Source organism: Culex pipiens, chromosome 1, assembly GCF_016801865.2.
Source record: "Culex pipiens pallens isolate TS chromosome 1, TS_CPP_V2, whole genome shotgun sequence".
NCBI classification, from domain to species: domain Eukaryota; kingdom Metazoa; phylum Arthropoda; class Insecta; order Diptera; family Culicidae; genus Culex; species Culex pipiens.
In genome coordinates, this window is record NC_068937.1 from 15,735,786 (window position 1) to 15,760,689 (window position 24,904).

A 24,904-nucleotide genomic window follows, 5' to 3' on the forward strand; every position below is an offset into this window, starting at 1 on the left:
ATACAAAAATACAAAAATACAAAAATACAAAAATACAAAAATACAAAAATACAAAAATACAAAAATACAAAAATACAAAAATACAAAAATACAAAAATACAAAAATACAAAAATACAAAAATACAAAAATACAAAAATACAAAAATACAAAAATACAAAAATACAAAAATACAAAAATACAAAAATACAAAAAAACAAAAATACAAAAATACAAAAATACAAAAATACAAAAATACAAAAATACAAAAATACAAAAATACTAAAATACTAAAATACTAAAATACTAAAATACAAAAATACAAAAATACAAAAATACAAAAATACAAAAATACAAAAATACTAAAATACTAAAATACTAAAATACTAAAATACTAAAATACTAAAATACTAAAATACTAAAATACTAAAATACTAAAATACTAAAATACTAAAATACTAAAATACTAAAATACAAAAATACAAAAATACAAAAATACAAAAATACAAAAATACAAAAATACAAAAATACAAAAATACTAAAATACTAAAATACTAAAATACAAAAATACAAAAATACTAAAATACTAAAATACTAAAATACTAAAATACAAAAATACAAAAATACAAAAATACAAAAATACAAAAATACAAAAATACAAAAATACAAAAATACAAAAATACAAAAATACAAAAATACAAAAATACAAAAATACAAAAATACAAAAATACTAAAATACTAAAATACTAAAATACTAAAATACTAAAATACTAAAATACTAAAATACTAAAATACTAAAATACTAAAATACTAAAATACTAAAATACTAAAATACTAAAATACTAAAATACTAAAATACTTAAATACTTAAATACTTAAATACTTAAATACTTAAATACTTAAATACTTAAATACTTAAATACTTAAATACTTAAATACTTAAATACTTAAATACTTAAATACTTAAATACTTAAATACTTAAATACTTAAATACTTAAATACTTAAATACTTAAATACTTAAATACTTAAATACTTAAATACTTAAATACTTAAATACTTTAATACTTTAATACTTTAATACTTTAATACTTTAATACTTTAATACTTTAATACTTTAATACTTTAATACTTTAATACTTTAATACTTTAATACTTTAATACTTTAATACTTTAATACTTTAATACTTTAATACTTTAATACTTTAATACTTTAATACTTTAATACTTTAATACTTTAATACTTGAATACTTGAATACTTGAATACTTGAATACTTGAATACTTGAATACTTGAATACTTGAATACTTGAATACTTGAATACTTGAATACTTGAATACTTGAATACTTGAATACTTGAATACTTGAATACTTGAATACTTGAATACTTGAATACTTGAATACTTGAATACTTGAATACTTGAATACTTGAATACTTGAATACTTGAATACTTGAATACTTGAATACTTGAATACTTAAATATTTAAATACTTAAATACTTAAATACTTAAATACTTAAATACTAAAATACTAAAATACAAAAATACTAAAATACTAAAATACAAAAATACTAAAATACAAAAATACTAAAATACTAAAATACTAAAATACTAAAATACTAAAATACTAAAATACTAAAATACTAAAATACTAAAATACAAAAATACAAAAATACAAAAATACAAAAATACAAAAATACAAAAATACAAAAATACTAAAATACTAAAATACTAAAATACTAAAATACTAAAATACTAAAATACTAAAATACTAAAATACTTAAATACTAAAATACTAAAATACTTAAATACTGAAATACTTAAATACTGAAATACTTAAATACTTAAATACATAGATACTTAAATACTGAAATACTAAAATACTGAAATACTAAAATACTGAAATACTAAAATACTGAAATACTAAAATACTTAAATACTTAAATACTTAAATACTTAAATACTTAAATACTTAAATATTTAAATACTTAAATACTTAAATACTTAAATACTCAAATACTTAAATACTTAAATATTTAAATACTGAAATACTTAAATACTTAAATACTTGAATACTTAAATACTTAAATACTTAAATACTTAAATACTTAAATACTTAAATACTTAAATACTTAAATACTTAAATACCTAAATGCTTAAATACTTAAATACCTAAATACTTAAATACTTAAATACATAAATACTTAAATACTTAAATACTTAAATACTTAAATACTTAAATACTTAAATATTTAAATACTTAAATACTTAAATACTTAAATACATAAATACTTAAATACTTAAATACTTAAATACTTAAATACTTAAATACTTAAATACTTAAATACATAAATACTTAAATACTTAAATACTTGAATACTTAAATATTATAATTCTTAAATACTTAAATACTTAAATACTCAAATACTTAAATACTTAAATATTTAAACACTTAAATACTTAAATACTTAAATACTTAAATACTTAAATACTTAAATACTTAAATACTTAAATACTTAAATACTTAAATACTTGAATACTTAAATACTTAAATACTTAAATACTTAAATACTTAAATATTTAAATACTTAAATACTTAAATACTTAAATACTTAAATACTTAAATACTTAAATACTTAAATACTTAAATACTTAAATACTTGAATACTTAAATACTTAAATACTTAAATACTTAAATACTTAAATACTTAAATACTTAAATACTTAAATACTTAAATACTTAAATACTTAAATACTTAAATACTTAAATACTTAAATACTTAAATACTTAAATACTTAAATACTTAAATACTTAAATACTTAAATACTTAAATACTTAAATACTTAAATACTTAATTACTTAAATACTTAAATACTTAAATACTTAAATACTTAAATACTTAAATACTTAAATACTTAAATACTTAAATACTTAAATACTTAAATACTTAAATACTTAAATACTTAAATACTTAAATACTTAAATACTTAAATACTTAAATACTTAAATACTTAAATACTTAAATACTTAAATACTTAAATACATAAAAAAATTAAATATTTTTTGTCATCTAAATTATTTTTTAATGATTTTTTAGCACTAATTCACGCTTATTTCATCCAAATCGTCTAGGCTGCGTCACTGATAAGATGAACCGGGCGATCCTTTTCAACCTGAGCTTCTGTAAAGGTTTCCGGCAGCAGTGGCGGTAACAACTTCAATACGGCTTTACAATCCAAAGGACAACGATCAGCGCCACAGCAATTTGAATATTTTGAAATTTTTGAAATTTTTGAAATTTTTGAAATTTTTGAAATTTTTGAAATTTTTGAAATTTTTGAAATTTTTGAATTTTTTGAATTTTTTGAAATTTTTGAAAATTTTGAAATTTTTGAAATTTTTGAAATTTTTGAAATTTTTGAAATTTTTGAAATTTTTGAAATTTTTGAAATTTTTGAAATTTTTGAAATTTTTGAAATTTTTGAAATTTTTGAAATTTTTGAAATTTTTGAAATTTTTGAAATTTTTGAAATTTTTGAAATTTTTAAAATTTTTGAAATTTTTGAAATTTTTGAATTTTTTGAAATTTTTGAAATTTTTGAAATTTTTGAAATTTTTGAAATTTTTGAAATTTTTGAAATTTTTGAAATTTTTGAAATTTTTGAAATTTTTGAAATTTTTGAAATTTTTGAAATTTTTGAAATTTTTGAAATTTTTGAAATTTTTGAAATTTTTGAAATTTTTGAAATTTTTGAAATTTTTGAAATTTTTGAAATTTTTGAAATTTTTGGAATTTTTGAAATTTTTGAAATTTTTGAAATTTTTGAAATTTTTGAAATTTTTGAAATTTTTGAAATTTTTGAAATTTTTGAAATTTTTGAAATTTTTGAAATTTTTAAAATTTTTGAAATTTTTGAAATTTTTGAAATTTTTGAAATTTTTGAAATTTTTGAAATTTTTGAAATTTTTGAAATTTTTGAAATTTTTGAAATTTTTGAAATTTTTGAAATTTTTGAAATTTTTGAAATTTTTGAAATTTTTAAAATTTTTGAAATTTTTGAAATTTTTGAAATTTTTGAAATTTTTGAAATTTTTGAAATTTTTGAAATTTTTGAAATTTTTAAAATTTTTAAAATTTTTAAAATTTTTGAAATTTTTGAAATTTTTGAAATTTTTTGAATTTTTTTAAATAAAACAATTATAATAATAATTTTAACTACCCTATTTCTTTACCAACCCTATTGCGGGTATCCGAAATATGTAACAAAGAAGAAGAAGTAGCTCCACCCTCAAAAAGCAGCACTACGTGCTGCATACTTTCAGGGGTTCTATGGCTGAACCGGCAGAAACGCCTGCAAGTATGCAGAACGTTACCAAATTAAGGAGGGCGTTATGTTGGCAAATTGCGTTTACAATGTAATCGTTTTTGTTGCAAATGTGAACGGACGACGGATCGATAACATTTGTAAACGAAATCTAGAGCAAATTGTTTACAATGTAAACGGATCCGCTGACAGGATTTCTTTCCGTGCGGGTAGCAGCAATAACACCGAACATTCTACCCGTCGTCCGTTCGATTCCAGTCCAGTGTTATTCCACTTGGCCGTCGACGAGAAAGCGTCCCCCCCTACCAGTGAAACAACTTTTTTAAATCATAATTTCCTTTTGCTGCCCGCTTCACTCATTTTAAATAGAACATAAGCCACACCCTTTTCCTACTGCAATCCAAGTCCAGCTTCTCATTCCCATTGGCCAATCAGAATTAGTTGATTTGAACTCATGTAAATTTCAAAACTAATGTAAATTTTCAAAATTAATGTAAATTTCCAATGAATCTAATGTAAATTTCCAATGAACCTAATGTAAATATACATCATTTATCATGATACCTTTTGGTACATGATAAATAATGTAAATTTACAGAAATATTTTTTTCTGTGTAGGAAGGAGTTTTGGATAAATGAGATCATCCACACCGTAAAAAAATGTGTAAATTTGAAAGGTTGTTTAGAATGGAAAGTGGCGAATTTACATATTTTTAGAGGTAATGTTACACTTTTTTTTTTATTTGATATAAGAAACTTGCCCACGATGATTATGAATAAATCTATTTTTAAAAACTTTAACAGTGAAACACCCAAATTGTATGAAATTTATTCCATTTATGTTTATTTCAGTGAGTTTGTCTGTTTGTTTTTTTTTTTTTGTTGTTTCAATCAATTTTGATATGATTCATAATAAAATCATAAAATTTGTAGTTTATTCTTATTATTTAGGTACCGTAAAACGGGTGACTTTGATAGCCGGGGTGACTTTGATAGGTTCGCGATTTTTCCGCAAAATGAAGAGTACAATTAAAATACGTACGAAATGGTTTAGAATCATACTGACCGTGGTAGAGAAGTGTTCAAAGTATCTAAAGAAGAACTTTTCATAAAATTTTGAAAAGTTTTACAGGTTAGTTAACTATGGTAAAGAAAATGATGATGAAAGTCATTATTTTAAACTTCTCAAAGTGTCATGATTTTCTCAATGCACATGATTTTGAATCGGTAAACGGAATGCATTATCGGATTCATTGGACAATTTTCCATTAGGAGAAGGTTAAATAAGTTTATAAATAATAAATATATGTGTTTTTAAAATTTATGTGTTTTAAACAATTTAAAGAAAATCTCTAAATTTATAGGCAATTTCAGTTGAACAAATTTCATGTAAAATGTGAAAACTTGTGATTCGTGCTTCGAATTCAGTATAAAATGCAATATAAATAAAAAATTTAATAAACAAAACAAGTTTAAAAAAATTTCAGGCGAAATTCCGACTTATTAACAATTTTTCCTAAAATTTATATGTATTGAAAAAAAAAAAATGAAATCCTATCAAAATCCTCCCGGTTTACGGTGAGTAATATTCAACCTTCCAAAATGACACTTTCCAGGTTTACACATTTTTTTGCTGTTTATTGAAACTGAAAAAAAATTCTTTTTATTTCAAGACAAACAGTAAAAAAATATCTTCTGAGTTTTAGCCAATGACGGGAAAATTATATTTTTGATGATGAAAATAGTTTTTTTTTAAATCAGCAAATGTTAAAAATATAAATATTTTGTAAACTTTGAATTATCAATCGAATAGTTTTCAAATAAAAGCCATTTCTGTTTTATATAAAAAAAAAACAAAAAATAGACAATTTTAATTAAAAAAACTCTGCTGGAAATATCATGGGCTTGGTTAAAATTAGGGTGGTTCACGATTAGTGCAAAAAATTAAGTTTGAAAAAAAATAAAATTGAATATTTCAAAAACACGAAGATCAATCAAGTCGCATAATTCTAGAGAACCTTTATTTTTTTATTTTTTTATGTTTAATTTTAGGTGATAAAGTTTACAAAAGTAATGTTTACAAAGTGTAACTAAATTGAAAAAAAAATCTACCGAAAAATAATCTGAACCCAAATCTGCCTACAGAAATGTACCAAATTGTCAAACAAGTAAAGAATGCAGAGCATCTTTTCTTTTCGGTAAATTTGAAGAATGCGATAACCCAGGTGACTAAAAAGAAAAGCTAACAAATATTACTGTAAAAAATTATTTTCAGAAACTCTTTCATGGTAATCCAAGCCAAAAGTTGTTCTTATCAAATTTGGTACAACTATTCCAAAGACAAAATTAATATTTGTTGATATGAAGATCGGATTGATACTATTTTTTAAGAAATTTAGGAATCGAAAACTGTTTTTTTTTATTCCAACGCTCCCCTTTTGAGTGTAACCGGCTGCATCTTATTTGGATGGCACTTTCTTAAGATATTTGAGTTATAAAATAGCAACTTTTGGGCCCTGAAATGACTCTCCAAAATCATTTCTTCGAAACCGAAAAGGTTTGTTCCTGAATTGCTATGTGAAAAAACAGATTTTTGAGGGTTTGTGCTGATTCTTCTGATTAAATTAGTTATAGAAGGCGAATATTCATGGAAAGTAAGATTTTTGGAAACACCCTAATCCTCACCACTCTAATTTTTCATACAAGCCAAAAGATGACCCTTCCCATATGCAAAAACCCTTCGGAAAAAAGCTGCAAAACTGCATTTTATTTTGTTCGGAAAATGAATTTCCCACTTAATGTTGCGATCTGGAATACTGTACACAGAAAAAAATATGTAAATTTACACAGCACGTAATTACTGTTTCTTATGTAAACTCACTCAATGTAATGTTGAAATATGATGTAAGGAGTAAAAAGTCATGGAAATTGCTCCAATGTAAATCTAAATCTAATGTAAATCATGAATCTAATGGAAACGTTGAGCATGGAAACTCAAATCTGATGAATTTCTACCCGTGTTCGGCTTCCTGTAAATTCCTATTTAATGTAAATCATATATCCAATGTATTTCTGCCAAACGTCGACTTCAAAACTACCCGAACTAAAAATAGTAATATTTGGTTCTCTTTCTATCGCTCTCATACTTCGCTGGCCCACTGCCTGAGCCTCGCCCTGAAGAAGTTGATGCTTTAGCCGCTCGTTTATAAAATGCGAAGATGGCTCAGTCGGCAACGGGTAGCAGCAGTAACACAGAACATCCTACCCGTCGTCCGTTCGATTCCAGTCCAGCGTTATTCCACTTGGCCGTCGACGAGAAAGCGTCCCCTACCTGTGAAACAACTGTTTAGAATCAGAATTTCCTTTTGCTGCCCGCTTCACTCATTTTAAAATAGAACATAGGCCACACCCTTTTCCTACTGCAATCCAAGTCGAGCTGCTCATTCCCATTGGCCTATCAGAATTAGTTGATTTGAACTAATGTAAATTCCAAAAGTAATGTAAATTCGAAAACTAATGTAAATTTTCAAAACTAATGTAAATTTCCAATGAATCTAATGTAAATTTCCAATAAACCTAATGTAAATATACATCATTTATCATGATACCTTTTGGTACATGATAAATAATGTAAATTTACAGAAATATTTTTTTCTGTGTACATTTATGGTAACACTGGCTTATGAGAAACGTTAAAAAAAACGATTCTTACAAAGCTATACAGATCAAAATTAACTCAAATGATTGTTTGTTGAAGACACTTGGGATGAGTTAATACTGTCTTAAGGAGCTATTACACTACCGCAAACAAACAAACAAACTCGCACTTATTGACAGTTTGTCAGTTTGCCTTGTTAGTTTTGACAAAAAAGTGCGAGTTTGTTTGTTTGTTTGTTTGCGGTAGTGTAATGGCTCCTTTATGTTACATTATTTGTTTTACCACACAGAACGATTCCCTATTTTGAAGCTTTTATCACTACTTTTTGGCCAAAAAACAACTTCACTCTTCTACCACACAGGACAAAAAAGCACTGTTATCCGTTCCAAATTAAACGCCGACAAGTACTGAAACTTCCTGACTGACAACCAGCCACACTTGACTTTGCATAATACTGATGGTCAACATGAGGGTCACATTCGAAAACACACACACATAAAATTTACTTCCCAAACTCTCTCTAAAAACAGAGTATCCTGCCACGCAACCGACTTCCTGCTGATCATCGTCCGGCGACGACGCAACAAAGAGAAGGGTAGAAAGCAATAAATAAACATGACGCCCGAAACAGAGAGGAAAAAAAATAAGGTGAATTACCTCCGGAACAAATCACCCAAAAAGTGAACGGTTGGAACCACCCCCTCGCACGAAAACGCACTCACTCACACGGTTACAGGTGTCGTCTGAGGGTGCTGGACGACGACGACTAATTTATAATTCACTACAGTTCACCTAACGGTTATGTCCCTTGTCGTGTGTGAGATTACATTAATTAGTCACACTTGCTCTACTTTTGCTTCCTTTAGTTTTTTTTTCGTTGACCCGATTTATCACCATTTGAAAACGCGATTATCGATGAGTGTTGAACTGATTGTAACAGGTGTCCTTACACTTTGTTTTCTTCTTTTTTTTTGTTTTTCACCGAACAATAAAGTACGACGACACGTAGGTACGTTCGCCGTGACGTCCAACTGGCGAATGTCCTGTCCTGGCGCAGGGTGGAAAACCCTGCTCACCCTGGAAACACGAGACTGCAACTGCTGCTAGCACTAGGAGTCTGGTGGTGGTCAGGACTTCCTTTTCTAATCAACTATAACGGAGTGCATTGCATTCCCATCCCCCACATGACTTTGTGCGCATGGACGATTTGCACTTTAGTATGGAGGTTTTTAATTGCGCTAACGTGTAATTTAAAAATCATTATTATTTTTTTTTTCTAAGGAATAAAAACAACAAATTAAAAAAAAAATTATCAACCTTTTACTAACTTTTCTTCAATAACAAGAAAGAAAAAATAAATGAATATGCGAATATAAACGCAGATCGCTTTAGTATGTGTTCAGTTCAAGAAAACGAAAATCATTCAATTTTTTTTTGCATTTCATTGTCACTGTTTTCCATTAGATTTTCTTTCCTTCTTCCTTTCTTTCTTTCTTATACGGATGAGCTGTTTCTAACCTTTGGCATATGTAGTGAGTAAAAAATTATTGGATCATTTTTTTTATTAAAAAAACTTTTTAAAGTCAATGCAAATTTTAATTACAGTTTTTGCTCCTCACCTCTTGAAAACTTCTTTAAATTTTCATTCAAAGAGATTTTTTATTTACATGCATTTCTTTCAATTTTACAAATTTGTGAGAGTAGCTTAAGGGGTTACATACATGTAGAAAATTACAAAATTTCATATTACAGAAAATTTATTGAATTCACTAAGAAGATGATTTTCAATCAATCCCTAAAACTTTCATGAAGATATTCCATGATTCAACTGAGTTAGAGACGATTTTAAGTGGGGCGGGTGCCACGATATCTCGAGATGGGACGGACCAAATTGGCTGAAATTCGGGGTGAAGACTCTCAAGACATATCCCGTGTGCATGACGGAGCCCGATTTTGAAATCAAAAACTAACTGTTTTTTATATGAAAAACACAAAAATATTTTTATCTTTTTCAAAAATATTTTTTTTTTGAAAATCGGCCTACGTCATGCACACAGGACCGGTTTAACGAGTCTTTACCAAAATTTTGAGCCGATTTGGTCAAGGCAGTGTTGCGATATCATGGTACCCGTTTTTTTGAAACTGCTTACTTCAAATAGCAATATCTCGGCAATGATACAACCAAATGGCTGAAAATGTAGATTTTAATGCCCTGAAAACAGATTTAAAAAAAGTTTAGGTGTGTGCTCAAACCAACCTCTGACATTTTTGCTGATTTGCATTTATGTAACCCCTTAACATACATAATGGCTTAAAATTTGAATTTTTTGTATTTTTTTGACGTGATAACAATTAAAACATATTCACAATATTTACATGTTTTGTGTTTTGAGTAAAAATGTAATATTGCCCCAAAAAAATGTAAATTTACATCTATTAATGGATAATTTTGCCGATCCCACAAGAATCAACCATAACATTTTTCAAACTTTTTTTCTGTCCTACACAGAAAAAAATCTGAATGTTACATCATTAATGATGAAACACTGCTGCTCGTCATTAATCGTTTTAAGTTAAATGCGATTTGATGTAAATTTGCAACAAATCATACGTGAAAAACATGATTTCACGTGTGAACATTACAGAATTACGATTACATCAACCGAGTTTACATGTGATTCATTATTTTTGTTTCAAGTAAATTTACACAGTTTTTTTCTGTCCTATATATTTTTTTTCATTTATTGAGCTATTCCAATGGGAAATTCGCTTCGAGTAGAAAAAAAGCAAACAAAAATTTCCCACCTGCGTCAACCACACATTACGTAACATTTTTTCCTGGATTTTGAATCACATTTTGTAAAGATCGTCACAAATCCTGATTGGGGTCTTATTTTCGCCATAAGCTTCAAAATGAAGCTTTTTTAAAATGTTCTTTCAACGCAAAAATATTTTTTTTTCAAAATCATGTTTTCAATCTCTGAGCAGAACAAAGCTGAAAATAAAAATTGTTGCTGAGATATCGTCAATTGAAGATTTAGGTGACACTTATAAAACCTTTTTTTCACTCAAATTGATCATCAAAAATCTTTTAAATTTTCTTGGCTATTTTTTTTTAATGGTGATATATCGTCATAAAATATTTTGAAATTGCAAAAAAAAAAACGGAAATTTATTTCTACAGTGAAAGTCGCGTCAGCAAACGACGCTAAATTTTCACTTCATCATTAGGGTTTTTATTGTAAAACATTGAAATATTCAGTAAATATTAATAAAAAATAAATACGAACCTTTTTAATAATTTGTGACAAGGGTGGATTTTTTCATAAACAATCAAATTATAAAAAATGAATATTTTTGCAATTCCGTCGTGAAACTTCTTACTTTTCCTGTCATTCTTGAACGACGAAACAGCCTACTTTTCTGTACCAAAAATAACAGAATCGAATAGTAACCCTTTTCAAAACAAATGCTGAAAAGTTCTACTTTTCAGCACTGAAATGGATGCTGAAAAGATGAACTTTTCAGCACTTGTTAGGAAAAGTTATACTTTTCAACATTTTTTGTGATTTGAACGATTCATTGACTCAATGCATGGACATTAGCCTGTCCCATTTTGAGGTCATGTCGAGGAATTTCAGGTGCTCACTTCTTAAATGATAGATTATGATGTTAGGAACAATGTTTTCTTAGACAAGAAAAAATAATAAAATACTTTCTCGCACCCCCTAGTCGATTTACTGAAAAAAGTCACTTTTTTGAACAAATTTTCTAAAATCGCTTGGAATCAATACAAAAACTGTTTCGATCAGGTGTGTATTATCTTCAAACGATAGGTTTTTGTCCATAGATTAAGATGCACTATCAATATTGGACCAAAATTTAAGTTTTTGGACTCTCCCAGGCGGATTTGTGTCGAAAAAATCGCATTTTTTCGAAACTTTTTTCAGAAATGTTCATTTAATTTAGGGTAGCCTATTTTTCCCAGTGAAACCAATACATGCAGCTTGTAGGAAATTTCATGGCGAACATTTTTTCCTCTGAGAAAATGCAATTTCGACACTCCAGAGCCGAGATATTTGAGTTTTAGTGAGGAAAAAAGTGACAATTTTCAAAATTTCTCAGAATTCAGAAGCAAGGCCTACTAATTACACGATGTAGCAAGCATATGTCTCAATGGTCAGGGTATGCTTTTTTATAGTAATTTTGGCCGCTGAATCCGAATCTGAAATCAAATTTCGTGTAAACAGTGATGTTTTGGAGCTACACCCTTTTGGAATGTTATTTGCGTGTTTAAGAGGCAGTTTTTGTAAATATTGATCGGTTTGTTTTAGAGGTCGTATCAAGGTGCTCCGATTTGGATGAAACTTTCAGCGTTTGTTTGTCTGTACATGAGATGAACTCATGCCAAATATGAGCCTTTTACGACAAAGGGAAGTGGGATAAAACGGGCATTGAAGTTTGAATTTTCTGAGGATTTCAAATATGACAAAAGTGAGACTAAAAAGTGCCGCTATGGATGCCTACAGGACAATAACTAACGTTGTAAAATGTTTGTTATAGAAAAATCGAAAAACTATGAGAAAAACTGTGATTGGCCAAAAAGTTATTACCGTAGGCTTATAGTCCATGAAATTACCTATCTTTTGAACTAAAAGAGTATGGGTGTTGGAGGCTGTTGCAAAAAGATATTGAGGTTTAAAAAAAACCATTTTAACAGTAATTTGCAAAAGCTATGAGAAAAAGTTAAACCAATCCTGGATGCCTATGGCCCATTTTGAAGTGCTTCAAAAGACCTTTCGAATGCATCTAAGAGAGTGGGAATTGATGAAGTTTTACTAAAATGCGAGCAATTTAATTTTAAGATTTTTTATATTTTTTCCCCACTTCCCTTTGTCGTAGAGGGCTCATATTTGGCATGAGTTCATCTCATGTACAGACAAACAAACGCTGAAAGTTTCATCCAAATCGGAGCACCTTGATACGACCTCTAAAACAAACCGATCAATATTTACAAAAACTGCCTCTTAAACACGCAAATAACATTCCAAAAGGGTGTAGCTCCAAAACATCACTGTTTACACGAAATTTGATTTCAGATTCGGATTCAGCGGCCAAAATTACTATAAAAAAGCATACCCTGACCATTGAGACATATGCTTGCTACATCGTGTAATTAGTAGGCCTTGCTTCTGAATTCTGAGAAATTTTGAAAATTGTCACTTTTTTCCTCACTAAAACTCAAATATCTCGGCTCTGGAGTGTCGAAATTGCATTTTCTCAGAGGAAAAAATGTTCGCCATGAAATTTCCTACAAGCTGCATGTATTGGTTTCACTGGGAAAAATAGGCTACCCTAAATTAAATGAACATTTCTGAAAAAAGTTTCGAAAAAATGCGATTTTTTCGACACAAATCCGCCTGGGAGAGTCCAAAAACTTAAATTTTGGTCCAATATTGATAGTGCATCTTAATCTATGGACAAAAACCTATCGTTTGAAGATAATACACACCTGATCGAAACAGTTTTTGTATTGATTCCAAGCGATTTTAGAAAATTTGTTCAAAAAAGTGACTTTTTTCAGTAAATCGACTAGGGGGTGCGAGAAAGTATTTTATTATTTTTTCTTGTCTAAGAAAACATTGTTCCTAACATCATAATCTATCATTTAAGAAGTGAGCACCTGAAATTCCTCGACATGACCTCAAAATGGGACAGGCTAATGGACATTTGTCCTATAATTCTGTCCAAAAGGTGTTTTCGGAATTGCAAAAAACGTTGTATGGAACTCGTTGCAAAACTTGATTTTTCATCACTCGTCGTATTTATCGAACTCGGTGAACCTCCTTAGATAAATGTACGACTCGTGCTGAAAAAATCCTCTTTTTGCAACGTGTTGCGTAAACTACTATTTCATAAAAATAATAGTAGTTTATGCAACAAGTTGAAAAAGAAGATTTTTCAGCACGAGTTCTACATTTATCCAACGAGGTTTGTCTAATTTTCAATATTTATCACAAAAACATTTATGTAGTGAAAATCTACACAAAATTCCGCTACTTTTGATACCCGTTTTGCAAATTATCTATGTATTTTTTTTTAATACGAGAAAAATAGTGAAAATTTTAGAATTTTACACAAAAAAAACTGGAATGCAGTGAATAACTATAAACAATTTCGAACGTTTCAAATTTATGAAATTTAGCTATTTTTAAAAAAATACGGTGTTTAAAAAATATATTTCTCACATAAAAAAAGTATAAAAATTGAAATTACGAGCCATGGATTCAACATTTTAATGAAAAAAAAGTGTTTTATACGCCTGTCCAGTGGTTTTGCAATCATTAGTTTTCAAAATATCTAAGTATTGACGAAAATTTTAAATTTATGACATTTTAAAATACTCAAAATATGGTATTTTGTGAAAATATTGTAAATTATAAAAGTTTTAGCGTTTTCAAAAAATGCGATACCTTGTGAAAAAAATTACATTTAAAACTCAAATATTGTGAGAATTATTATAAAAGGGAAAATAAATCAAATAAAAAGAACACTCTGCATAGTACACCCAAAATAGGAACGCCAACCCTATTTCCTTTACCGAAATTCGAAAATTAAAAAAAATCTTTATTTAAAAAAAACTATGTGTAGTGAAAATGTGGGTATTTACAATGAAAACTAGAAAGTTGAGTGAAACAATACAAAATTTCACGTATTTTGAAAACCTATTTAAAAGTATGTTTAACAAAAAAAGGTATTTTTTGGAAAAAAAGGGCAAACCCATATTCGATTTTCGTGAAACTTTGCTTGAACAGATAGATCCGAGATCCATTTCGTGACGGAACATGACATGAACACTAGGGTGTAATATGGTTGTATGGAAAAAAAATGAAGTTGTACAAATTCAGCGAGCACAGCAATTTTTCAGTTCCTTTTGGGGTCCTAAACAACTCCCCAAAGTTTGGGAACAATTGGTTTAGTCCTCACTTTGCGCAAAGCGATTCAATTTTCCATATAAATTTGTATGGGAAAAACCATTTTTTTGGATTTTGATATTTATAAAATCCACGTTTCACGCTGTACTAAAACCGGATTCATATTCGGATGCTCTGTAAGGTGCTCTACAACTTTCCCGAAGAGAGTATGGTGCTAGCTTGTCCCTGAAAGAAGATACAGCGTCCTCAAAACTCGTCTAAAACGTGATTTTGGCGCAAAAAACACGTTTTAGACGAGTTTTGAACACGCTGTATCTTTTTTTAGGAGCAAGTTAGCACCATACTCTCTTCGGGAAAGTTGTAGAGCACCTTCCAGAGCATCCGAATATGAATCCGGTTTTAGTACAGCGTGAAACGTGGATTTTATAAATATCAAAATCCAAAAAATGGTTTTTTCCCATACAAATTTATATGGAAAATTGAATCACTTTGCGCAAAGTGAGGACTAAACCAATCGTTCCCAAACTTTGGGGAGTTGTTTAGGACCCCAAAAGGAACTGAAAAAATGGTGTGCTGGAAAATCGATTTTGATATTACACCCTAATGAACACGTTTTTCAATGATTTCTGGCAATTGGTTCAGAGGAACTTTTATGTAAAATTTTACAACCGATTTGATGACGTACTCAAAATTTAAATTGAAAAAAAAGTAATTTTCATCAAAAAAGTCAACAAATAGTTTTTAAATGCTGCCATTTCTAGTTACAGTTACAGGGTAACTGTAACTGTAAAAAATCGAGAGACGTGCAATTTTTTCGGTAAGAAAAAAATCTTAAACAAAAAAGCTGTAAATCAATTGATGAGCCAAGGGTTAGCCGCAATTCGCGTCCGTTGTTTCCAAGGATCAAAACTGGAGCATGCATCGCGCGTTTGTGTGTGTGTATGTGTGTGATGTGTACAACTTCTGGTGGCCGTGGAAACAAAGAGCAATATCGTAATGTTGAAGGCACATACACACACACACAACGAACACACAAAAGCACGCAAACGTGTGACATCGTGAAAAAAAGCGGTCTACACGGTGTGTGGGACCATAAAGGATCATTAAATTGTACTACTGGAACTGTGAAAAGTTCACACAGTAGGAAAAATCAATGAAAAAAAATTAATGTAATTTTACAAAACTTCTATGTAAAAAAGCAACCTTACATAATTTTCAATGTAAATTTACATAGTTAAAAAAAAATCACAAATTTTTTACTGTGATTTTTCACAGCTAGAAACTTTTGCAATCACGACGCGCCGATAAAGCAGTGTGTGATTTCCTGTTCCGGAACAACGCTCTACCCGCGACTCTACTAAACGGAACGTAACGAAAATAGAGTTGGAAGTCCGAGGGAGAAATGGAGAGTAGAACGAAGGAATGCTTCCTTCCTCTTATGGAAACGGGTGAAGGCTGATTTGCGCGATTACAAGATGTGAAGTTTGAAGGATGTATTTTGTAACGTTCACAAATGACGTAATTTTGCATATTTTTAAAATAAATTGACAAATATTTTTTGAAAATCTAATAAATCGCCTTAAAAATCGGTAAAATTAATCTGTTTTTTTTTTTTATCTGCAGTGTCCTTGAACCAGTTTCGCCTAATGATTCATCAATATTTCAAACAATTTAGTCTGGTCCAGTCCAGTCAACACACAAATCAACGTAACACAAACAAGGCACATTTCGTGTTTTTTATGACAACCACACACACGTGGACAATCAGCGATCAAACCGTACAATCCTTGTGCAATATACATCTACACACAATAATAATCTTGATAAAGTGAAACGAAATTTGATGTTTTATTGTGGGGCTCAAATTATGTCCTCGTCCTTCCGGCTGGTCCGCCGGTTATGCCGTGACAAGTACACAACACACGTGTGTGTTTGTCCTCCAGCACTGACCAAGTTCGTGTCCGAGGACTAAGCTTTTTTCGATGTTTTTTGTCCTTTCTTACAGGCATATTAGTATGTCATATGAGGTTGGTTGGTTGGTGATATCCTTGTTGTGGTCTGCACAAAAACCTTGTAGAATCGTCCAGGCTTGTGAACTCAATAATTCATAGGTAAACAGACCATCGCAACAGAAAAAAATAGATTTAAAGTAATCTACACATAAACAGAAGTTTGGTTTGGTACGGTATGTCCACGTATCCTTTCTCCCCTGTATATTAAGTTAAATTTGTGTTCCGTTCAAAGAATCCTCTCTGCGGTTAATGCAACGCAGTAGGCCTGGCCAATCTACATAAAAGTTAATAATTTAAAAAAAAAAAAAACAAGAACTAACTCCACTTGTCTGTGATGCAAGCACGCGAAAAGGACATTTCCATTACGGTTATGGTTCCTGTTCCGCCAGTCCTTTATCGACCACCCTCTTCTTGCATGTGCAGTTGCACAACCCAAAACAACCCCCCAGCAATTGGATGCACTCTTCAAACACGTGCCGCCGTGTTACCCATAAAAGCTCATAAAAACAAATAAACACACACAACACTATCGTGCCGTGATAATGACAGAGAAAAAAGGGGTTTTTTTTCCTGGTGCGGAAATGGCTCTTTTTTTTGAGCAGCTTGCTGGACTTGGGCAAGGACTTTTCCGTCCTCCTCGGGATTTACGAATTCAATTTGCAAAATGCCAGAACTTGATACCGGCTGATGGCTGCGCTGGAATGGCAGACCTTGACAAAGCTGATGGGAAAATTGATTTTTTGTTTCAAGTTAAATTTTTTGAATGCTTCAAAATTCAAAAAATATTCTTCCGTTTTTAAATGTCAAGTTTAGATCTACCTTAGCTCAAGATTAACATTCTAAAAAAACATAATTAGAGTTTTAAAAAAGTCCAATAAAAAAAAATTTTAGTTTTTGCATTTTAAATGTTTTTGAATACCCTGACTCAAGGCAGTTTTAAAACACCCCTAAAACGAAAAAACGGAAAATTGTGTGTATTGGACCACTTCAAAAACTCAAGATAATTTTGCTATATTTTTTTCATTGTTAGTGTTTTTTGTATATTTTCAAAGTATTTTCCAAAGCCATGAAAATACCTTTTCATAGGAAGCAAAAAAAAATCATAGACAACCATACGCATACAATTGAACATTTCAATCAAAACATGATCCAACAGTCAATCAAAAAATGATGAGCCGTGGTGAATTTTTTCCGAATGATTTGGTGGCTTCCGAAAAGTTTTTGGTTATGAGTAAGACTGAAAAAATAGGTACATGGAAAAATACGCTTTTTATGTATATTTTAATTACTAAAAGTATAAATCTCAATACACGTATTTTTGCGTTTTTGAAATTTTGTGATATGTTTTAGGGGACTGAAAAAGACATTTTTGTGCTAAAGTTTAGGAAAAATCTAGTACAGGAGTTACGATTATTTGAAAAAATGTTTTTTCTAAGCCAACTCTAGCGCAAAGATGCAATTTTAGAACTAATTATCAAAATTATAAAAATGTCCAAATTAAAAAAAATGCATATTAATTTATTTTTTATTGATAAATGAGATGTGGTTTGGTTGAGCGTTTTAGCAGAATGCATTACTGTGAATACAAAGAGACGAGTTGTTCCTTTAAATGAGATAATATAAATGAGATTTTTTTTCCGTGCACATTTTAATCTGAAAAGTCTTAATCATTGCCTACAACTTTGCCGATAAGATTTTTTTTAAGATATAGAATCTCGAATATTAGCATGCCCATTTGCTAAGAACAGCTGGAAAAAATGAATGTATGTTTGTATTTTTAAAAATGTTCCTGCTTTTCCAATCCAAATCAAAAATTCCACGATAAAAATTAAAAAAAAAAAAACTGGAAAAATTCCAATGAAGTACCCAAAGAAAAAAAAAACTGTTTTCAAAATGTATTTTGATTTTAAAGTTTATAGCTTAAAATTTTGCAAGTGATAAATAAATGTTTTTTTATATATTTTTTAAACATTTTGATTATTGCCTTATGTTGAAATTTCTGTATTTTAATTTCAAATCTGATTTTTATTTTACGTTTAGAGTTGTTTAGGTTCTGTAACATAGGAGCAGTTCTCTCAGATTTCAGATATTCGTTTTTTTTGTATTTTTTAATCCGACTGAAACTTTTTTGGTGGATTCTGTTTGCCCAAAGAAGCCATTTTGCATCATTAGTTTATCCATATAATTTTCCATACAAATTTGGCAGCTGTCCATACAATAATGATGTATGAAAATTCAAAAATCTGTATCTTTTGAATGAATGTTTTGATCGATTTGGTGTCTTCGGCAAAGTTGTAGGTATGGATACGGACTACACTGGAAAAAAATGATACACGGTAAAAAATTTTTTGGTGATTTTTTATTTAACTTTTTATCACTAAAACTTGATTTGCAAAAAAAAACTCTTTTTTTATTTTTTTCTATTTTTCGATATGTTTTAGAAGACATAAATTGCCAACTTTTCAGAAATTTCCAGGTCGTGCAAAAAAATTTTGAGCGAGTTATGAATTTTTGAATCAATACTGGTTTTACAATCAAAAAGTACTCTAGTGAAATTTTGATAAACTCTAAAAAAATTAAAAATACTGTTTTTTTGCAAATCAAGTTTTAGTGACAAAAAGTTAAATAAAAATCACCAAATTTTTTTTACCTTGTATCATTTTTTTCCAGTGTAATTCGTATCCATACCTGAGCAGTTCTCTACGAAATCGGTCTTTTTTCTTCAATTTTATTGATCCTTGCACTGTAACTTGGATTTGGCCCGCACTTTTCTCTCGCACTTTTGACAACAAAATTTCCAAAAACTAGGCAACCATCAGTTGTTTATTGACATTTCCAGTCGCAGTTTCCTCCAAACTGGACATTCGCACTTTAAAATTGCGATTGACAGGTGAGCAACATCGGCTCGCTTTGATCATTTTTTGAGAAAATTAAAATTTCCCAAGCCAGTTTGACAAGTCGCATTAGTGCGATCGAAAGCATTAATTAAGTGCGAAGTCCAAGTTAGTGAGAATTGCGCAATAGTTTTTGTATTTTTTAATCCGACTGAAACTTTTTTGGTGCCTTCGGTATGCCTAAAGAAGCCATTTTGCATCATTAGTTTGTCCATAAAATTTTCCATACAAATTTGGCAGCTGTCCATACAAAAATACATATTTTCAAAATTTTCAAATCAAGACTAACATTTCAAAAGGGCCAAACATTCAATATTACGCCCTTTTAAAATGTTAGTCTTGGTTTAAAAATTTTGGAAAAAATGTTTTCGAAGAGATCGGAAAATTTCACAAATGTTTCATACATTAACATTGAAAATCGGACCATTACTTGCTGAGATATCGACAATAAAAAATGGTGGGTTGTTTGGGTGAGACTTAGAAAACATCAATTTTCCTGTTTTTAAACCTTTGCATTGCAATATCTCAGCAACTAAAGGTCGTATCAACAAAGTCCGAAAAAGCAAAATATAGAGAATTTTCTCAGCTTTTCAAAAATATTTTTTTCAAAAGTGTGCAAACATGTGCACTATTTAAAAAAAATGAAAAACTGCGACTATTTTCAAAAAAGTTACCTAAAAATGGATTTATCTTGAAAACGGTGCACTTTATCAAAATTTCACTAAAGTACTTTTTGATTGCAAATTTGATTTTACATCGAAAAATGAAGTTGAAATTTTTTTGCGACCAATATTTCGATTTTTTGAAAAAATCAGTATTGATTAAAAAATTCATAACTCGGTCAAAGATTTTTTGCACAACCTGGAAATTTCTGAAAAGTTGGCATTTTATGTCCTCTAAAACATATCAAAAAATAAAAAAAAATTAAAAATAGTGTTTTTTTGCAAATCAAGTTTTAGTGATAAAAAGTTAAATAAAAAATCACCAAATTTTTTTTACAGTGCATCATTTTTTTCAGTGTAGTCTGTATCCATACCTACAACTTTGCCGAAGACACCAAATCGATCAAAAAATTCCTTCAAAAGATACAGATTTTTGAATTTTCATACATCATTTTTGTATGGACAGCTGCCAAATTTGTATGGAAAATTTTATGGATAAACTAATGATGCAAAATGGCTTCTTTAGTCATACCGAAGGCACCAAAAAAGTTTCAGTCGGATTAAAAAATACAAAAATTAAAATTGAAGAAAAAATACCGATTTCGTAGAGAATTGCTCATAGGTCAATTTGCAGGTGAATCAATCTGATTTTGCTTCCAGAAATATTTTTGCAAAGTAATAGATAGTCTAAAATTTTAAGTCTTTCAGATTTTTTTTTATAAATAAACAATAATACAAATAATAAAAAATGTTTCATAAAATGACCGAAATAAGTATATTGAGGTAAACTTACACGTTTAGCAATTTGGATTGTATTTTTTTAAATTAAAATTCTAATGGTAAAAACAACAAAATTCATCACAAAACGTCAATAATAATAATATAAAAAAATGTTCCACATAACGAGACGTAAATTTACAGTGAATTGAGGTAAAATTACACGTTTAGTTATTTGGAGTGTAATTTTCCCTGAATAAAAAATAATGATAAAAACCAAAAAAAAATTACAATACATCAAAAATATTTATGGTAAAAACCACAATTTTTTAATAACAATATTGATGGGAAAAACCACAAAATTTATAACTAAACTTCAATAATAATAATAATTAAAAATGTTCCATATAAAAAGACGTGAATTTACAGTAAATTGAGATAAAATTACAAGTTTAGAAATTTGGAGTGTAAATTTTTCATTAATATTTAATAATATCATCATTGAATTGTAAATTGGATAAAATGTTATATACAGTTTGCGAATTTTTGTTTTTTTCATGGTCAAAAGTGATGTTTTAACGTAAACCAAACATTTCTGACAATTTAATGTACAATTTTGTTATGTTTTTTTTTATTTAACGATACAATTTTATGTTTACAGCAATTTTGTATAAATGTTCAATCAGACACATACACATTCTTCACAAATTGTTATTCAAAACTCTCTTTAAATTTTCAACGCTAAACGACTTTCCCACCGTGCCTCTCGCACGTGCAAGTTGCATCCAAGTTTGCACGCAAGCAGTGCTCGCAATGTGTTCGAGTGAGACAAAAAATAAACCACCCACATTCGAAACTCCCTCTCCCGATGACATGTTTTTCCTCCCACGACAAAAAAAAAAGAGAAATAGAGAGCGCGAGAAGAGAAACTTGACAAAACACTTACCATTTACCATGTTGAGCCTGCTGATTGCACCTTGTGTGGCGTTCTGTTGATGTTGTATTGGTGGTGGTGTTTTTGTTGTTGTTGCAGCCGGTCACGTTTGATGATGATGACGATGATGATTTCCACCAGTGCCACACATTTTTATTTGCGTTGAGGTGTGTGTGTTGTTTGGGGGCGCCACGAAGAAGAAGAAAGAAAAAAAAAGAAAAAAAAGGCAAAGTACACCGTAATTAGTAATTGTGGGTAAAATGGGTGATTTTGAAAGAGGCGTTTTGCCTGAAATAAAAACAAATGTACATAATAAAAAATACCGAAAAAAGAGAGTTCACGCATAAAAACCATTCCGCACGGTGGCGGCAGTGTTTGTACAATATATAAAGTGTGTGCAAATGCAAATTGAAGGGTAAGAGGACTTTTTAAAGAAGAATAAACTGTAAAAATTGAGTGCAACTGCTAAAAGGGGGTAAACAAAAAGGAAAAGTAGGCAAAAAGGGAGTGGGAAAGTGGAAAGGTCAAGTGAAATCAGAAGAAGACAGAAGAAAAATACCGCCAAAACAGAGACGACAGAAAGTGGAGCAAAAATGGTAGGAAATAAGTAGCTCGGTTTTAGGTTTCAAGATTCGTTTAAAGAAGAGTAAAAAAAAAATACTTTTAAAATTTTGTACCTATTTAGAAGACAAGGTTTATTTTATTCTAATCTGATGCAAAACCTTAGATTCGCTTGAAAAACAACAATTAAACAAAAAACTTTCACCGGAAGCCACAAGAATTAAACGTACTGACTGCCCTTCAATTAAAGTTTGTAGCAAACTCATCACAAATGGTGTGTGCACGTACCTCTGCTGGAGTGATATGATATTGCAACACAGAGAGTTCATACAACTGTACCTTTTTTACCCACTCTTTTCCCTTAAAACAATCACCATAAATTCTACACTGTTTAGCTCATTTGTGAACGTGGACGAATTGTTAGGGTGGTTCATGAAAGGAAAATCATACATTTAAAAGTTAAGTTTTAAACATAAACTAATTTGAAAAACAGTATTTTTTCAAACAATATGAAAACGAATGAAAAAAAATAATTTTCAAATCAAGACTAACATTTAAAAACTGCGTAGTATTGAATATTTTGAGGGTTTTTTTAAACATGCTAAAAAACAAATTTTTCAATGTTTGCTTTTTGAGTATTTTTGAAACCCCAGGGGTACCATAAAAAACCAACAAAAACGAAAAATAAATAAAATTTAGTTATAGGACTTTTTCAAAAAACATAAAAAAAATCCAGATTTGGACCTTTAGTCTCCAAAAAAATTAAAAATATTTTTTTTCGAGAAGATCAAAAAAATCCAGAAAAAAATCAATTTGTGACATTGGAAATTGGACCATTAAGTGCTGAGATATTGGCATTAGAAAAGAGAGGCTGAGTGGGTGCGACTTTGAAATCTTGAATTTTTCTGCTTGTTCTTTTTTTCGATATATCTCAGCAACCAGAGGTCCCATTTCAATGTTTTTTAAACAAAATTTTAGGGAAATTTTATACCTTCGTTTTTTTTTCAGAAATTGTGTCAGAAAATCGAAAAACTTAAAATTTTAAGTTAAAATCAAACTTTAAGTGGCCAATCTTTTTGTAATGTAGTTTTCAATTGCAAATTCGATTTTGCATTTAAAACTGCAGTCAAAGAAAAAATTGATTTTTTTTTTTAATATTGTTTTTATTCATGGCGGAACATTTTTTGACAGTTTTTGTCCCATAAAAGATCCCATAATAAGATTAAAAAAAAACAAAAAAATACGGATTTTGTGAAATAAATATCTTGTTAAAAAAATAATGTAAAGCTCAACATTTTTTAATATTTTTTCGAATAGTTCTCATCAGTGCCTACAACTTGTCCAATGACACTAAATAAAAAAAAAATCAAAAGAAAAAAAAATCATTGTTTTTGCTCAAATGATTTTTTTTTTAATTTAAAATTTTGTCCCTAAATGTTTTTAAAAATGAGTTTTTTTTATGAAGACTGTTACATTTTAAGTATGAGAAGTCCATATTCAATCTTCAGCTTTGTCAAATACACAAAAAAAAACAAAAAAAATACGGATTTTGTGAAATAAATATCTTGTTAAAAAAATAATGTAAAGCTCAACATTTTTTAATATTTTTTCGAATAGTTCTCATCACTGCCTACAACTTGTCCAATGACACTAAATAAAAAAAAATCAAAAGAAAAAAAAATCATTGTTTTTGCTCAAATGATTTTTTTTAATTTGAAATTTTGTCCCTAAATGTTTTTAAAAATGAGTTTTTTTTATGAAGACTGTTACATTTTAAGTATGAGAAGTCCATATTCAATCTTCAGCTTTGTCAAATACACAAAAAAAAACAAAAATCGACACGAACGGCCAGGCCTACTGCGTTGCATTAACCGCAGATACAGATTCTGTGAACGGAGCACCTTTCACAGAATTAACAGGGAAGGAAGGATGCGTGGACATACCGTACTTATCACTCCGATTTGTAAAAACGCAAAAAGTTATGAATAGTGAAGAGTTTGTTTATGTTTGTATTCTGCACTATTTTTATTCCTACAAAATACGAAATAAAAAACTTAATTCAAAAATTTAATATAGAGTAGTACTTTACGGTTTACTAGTTAAGTTAATGTGTGAACCACCCTAACATTCCCTCCTCTCGTCACCGTTAATTATTTGCATTTTTCCACCGGGCCCTAACGTAACCTAGACCAACCTTTTGGTCACCACGTCGGTGCAGAGCCCGGACCA

The 24,904-nt window shown here is 29.2% G+C and overlaps 1 protein-coding gene across 5 annotated transcripts in view; it reads right to left on the reverse strand.

Annotated features, from left to right (window-relative positions):
• The window catches only part of LOC120417677 (kinesin-like protein Klp10A), a 106,904-nt gene that overhangs the window by 21,694 nt on the left and 60,306 nt on the right, over positions 1 to 24,904 (reverse strand). For all 5 annotated transcript variants that reach the window (XM_039579808.2, XM_039579807.2, XM_039579805.2 and 2 more), the window contains one exon: positions 22,127 to 22,169. In XM_039579808.2, coding sequence (XP_039435742.1) covers positions 22,127 to 22,169 — 43 coding nt within the window. The remainder of the gene's footprint in view (positions 1 to 22,126; positions 22,170 to 24,904) is intronic.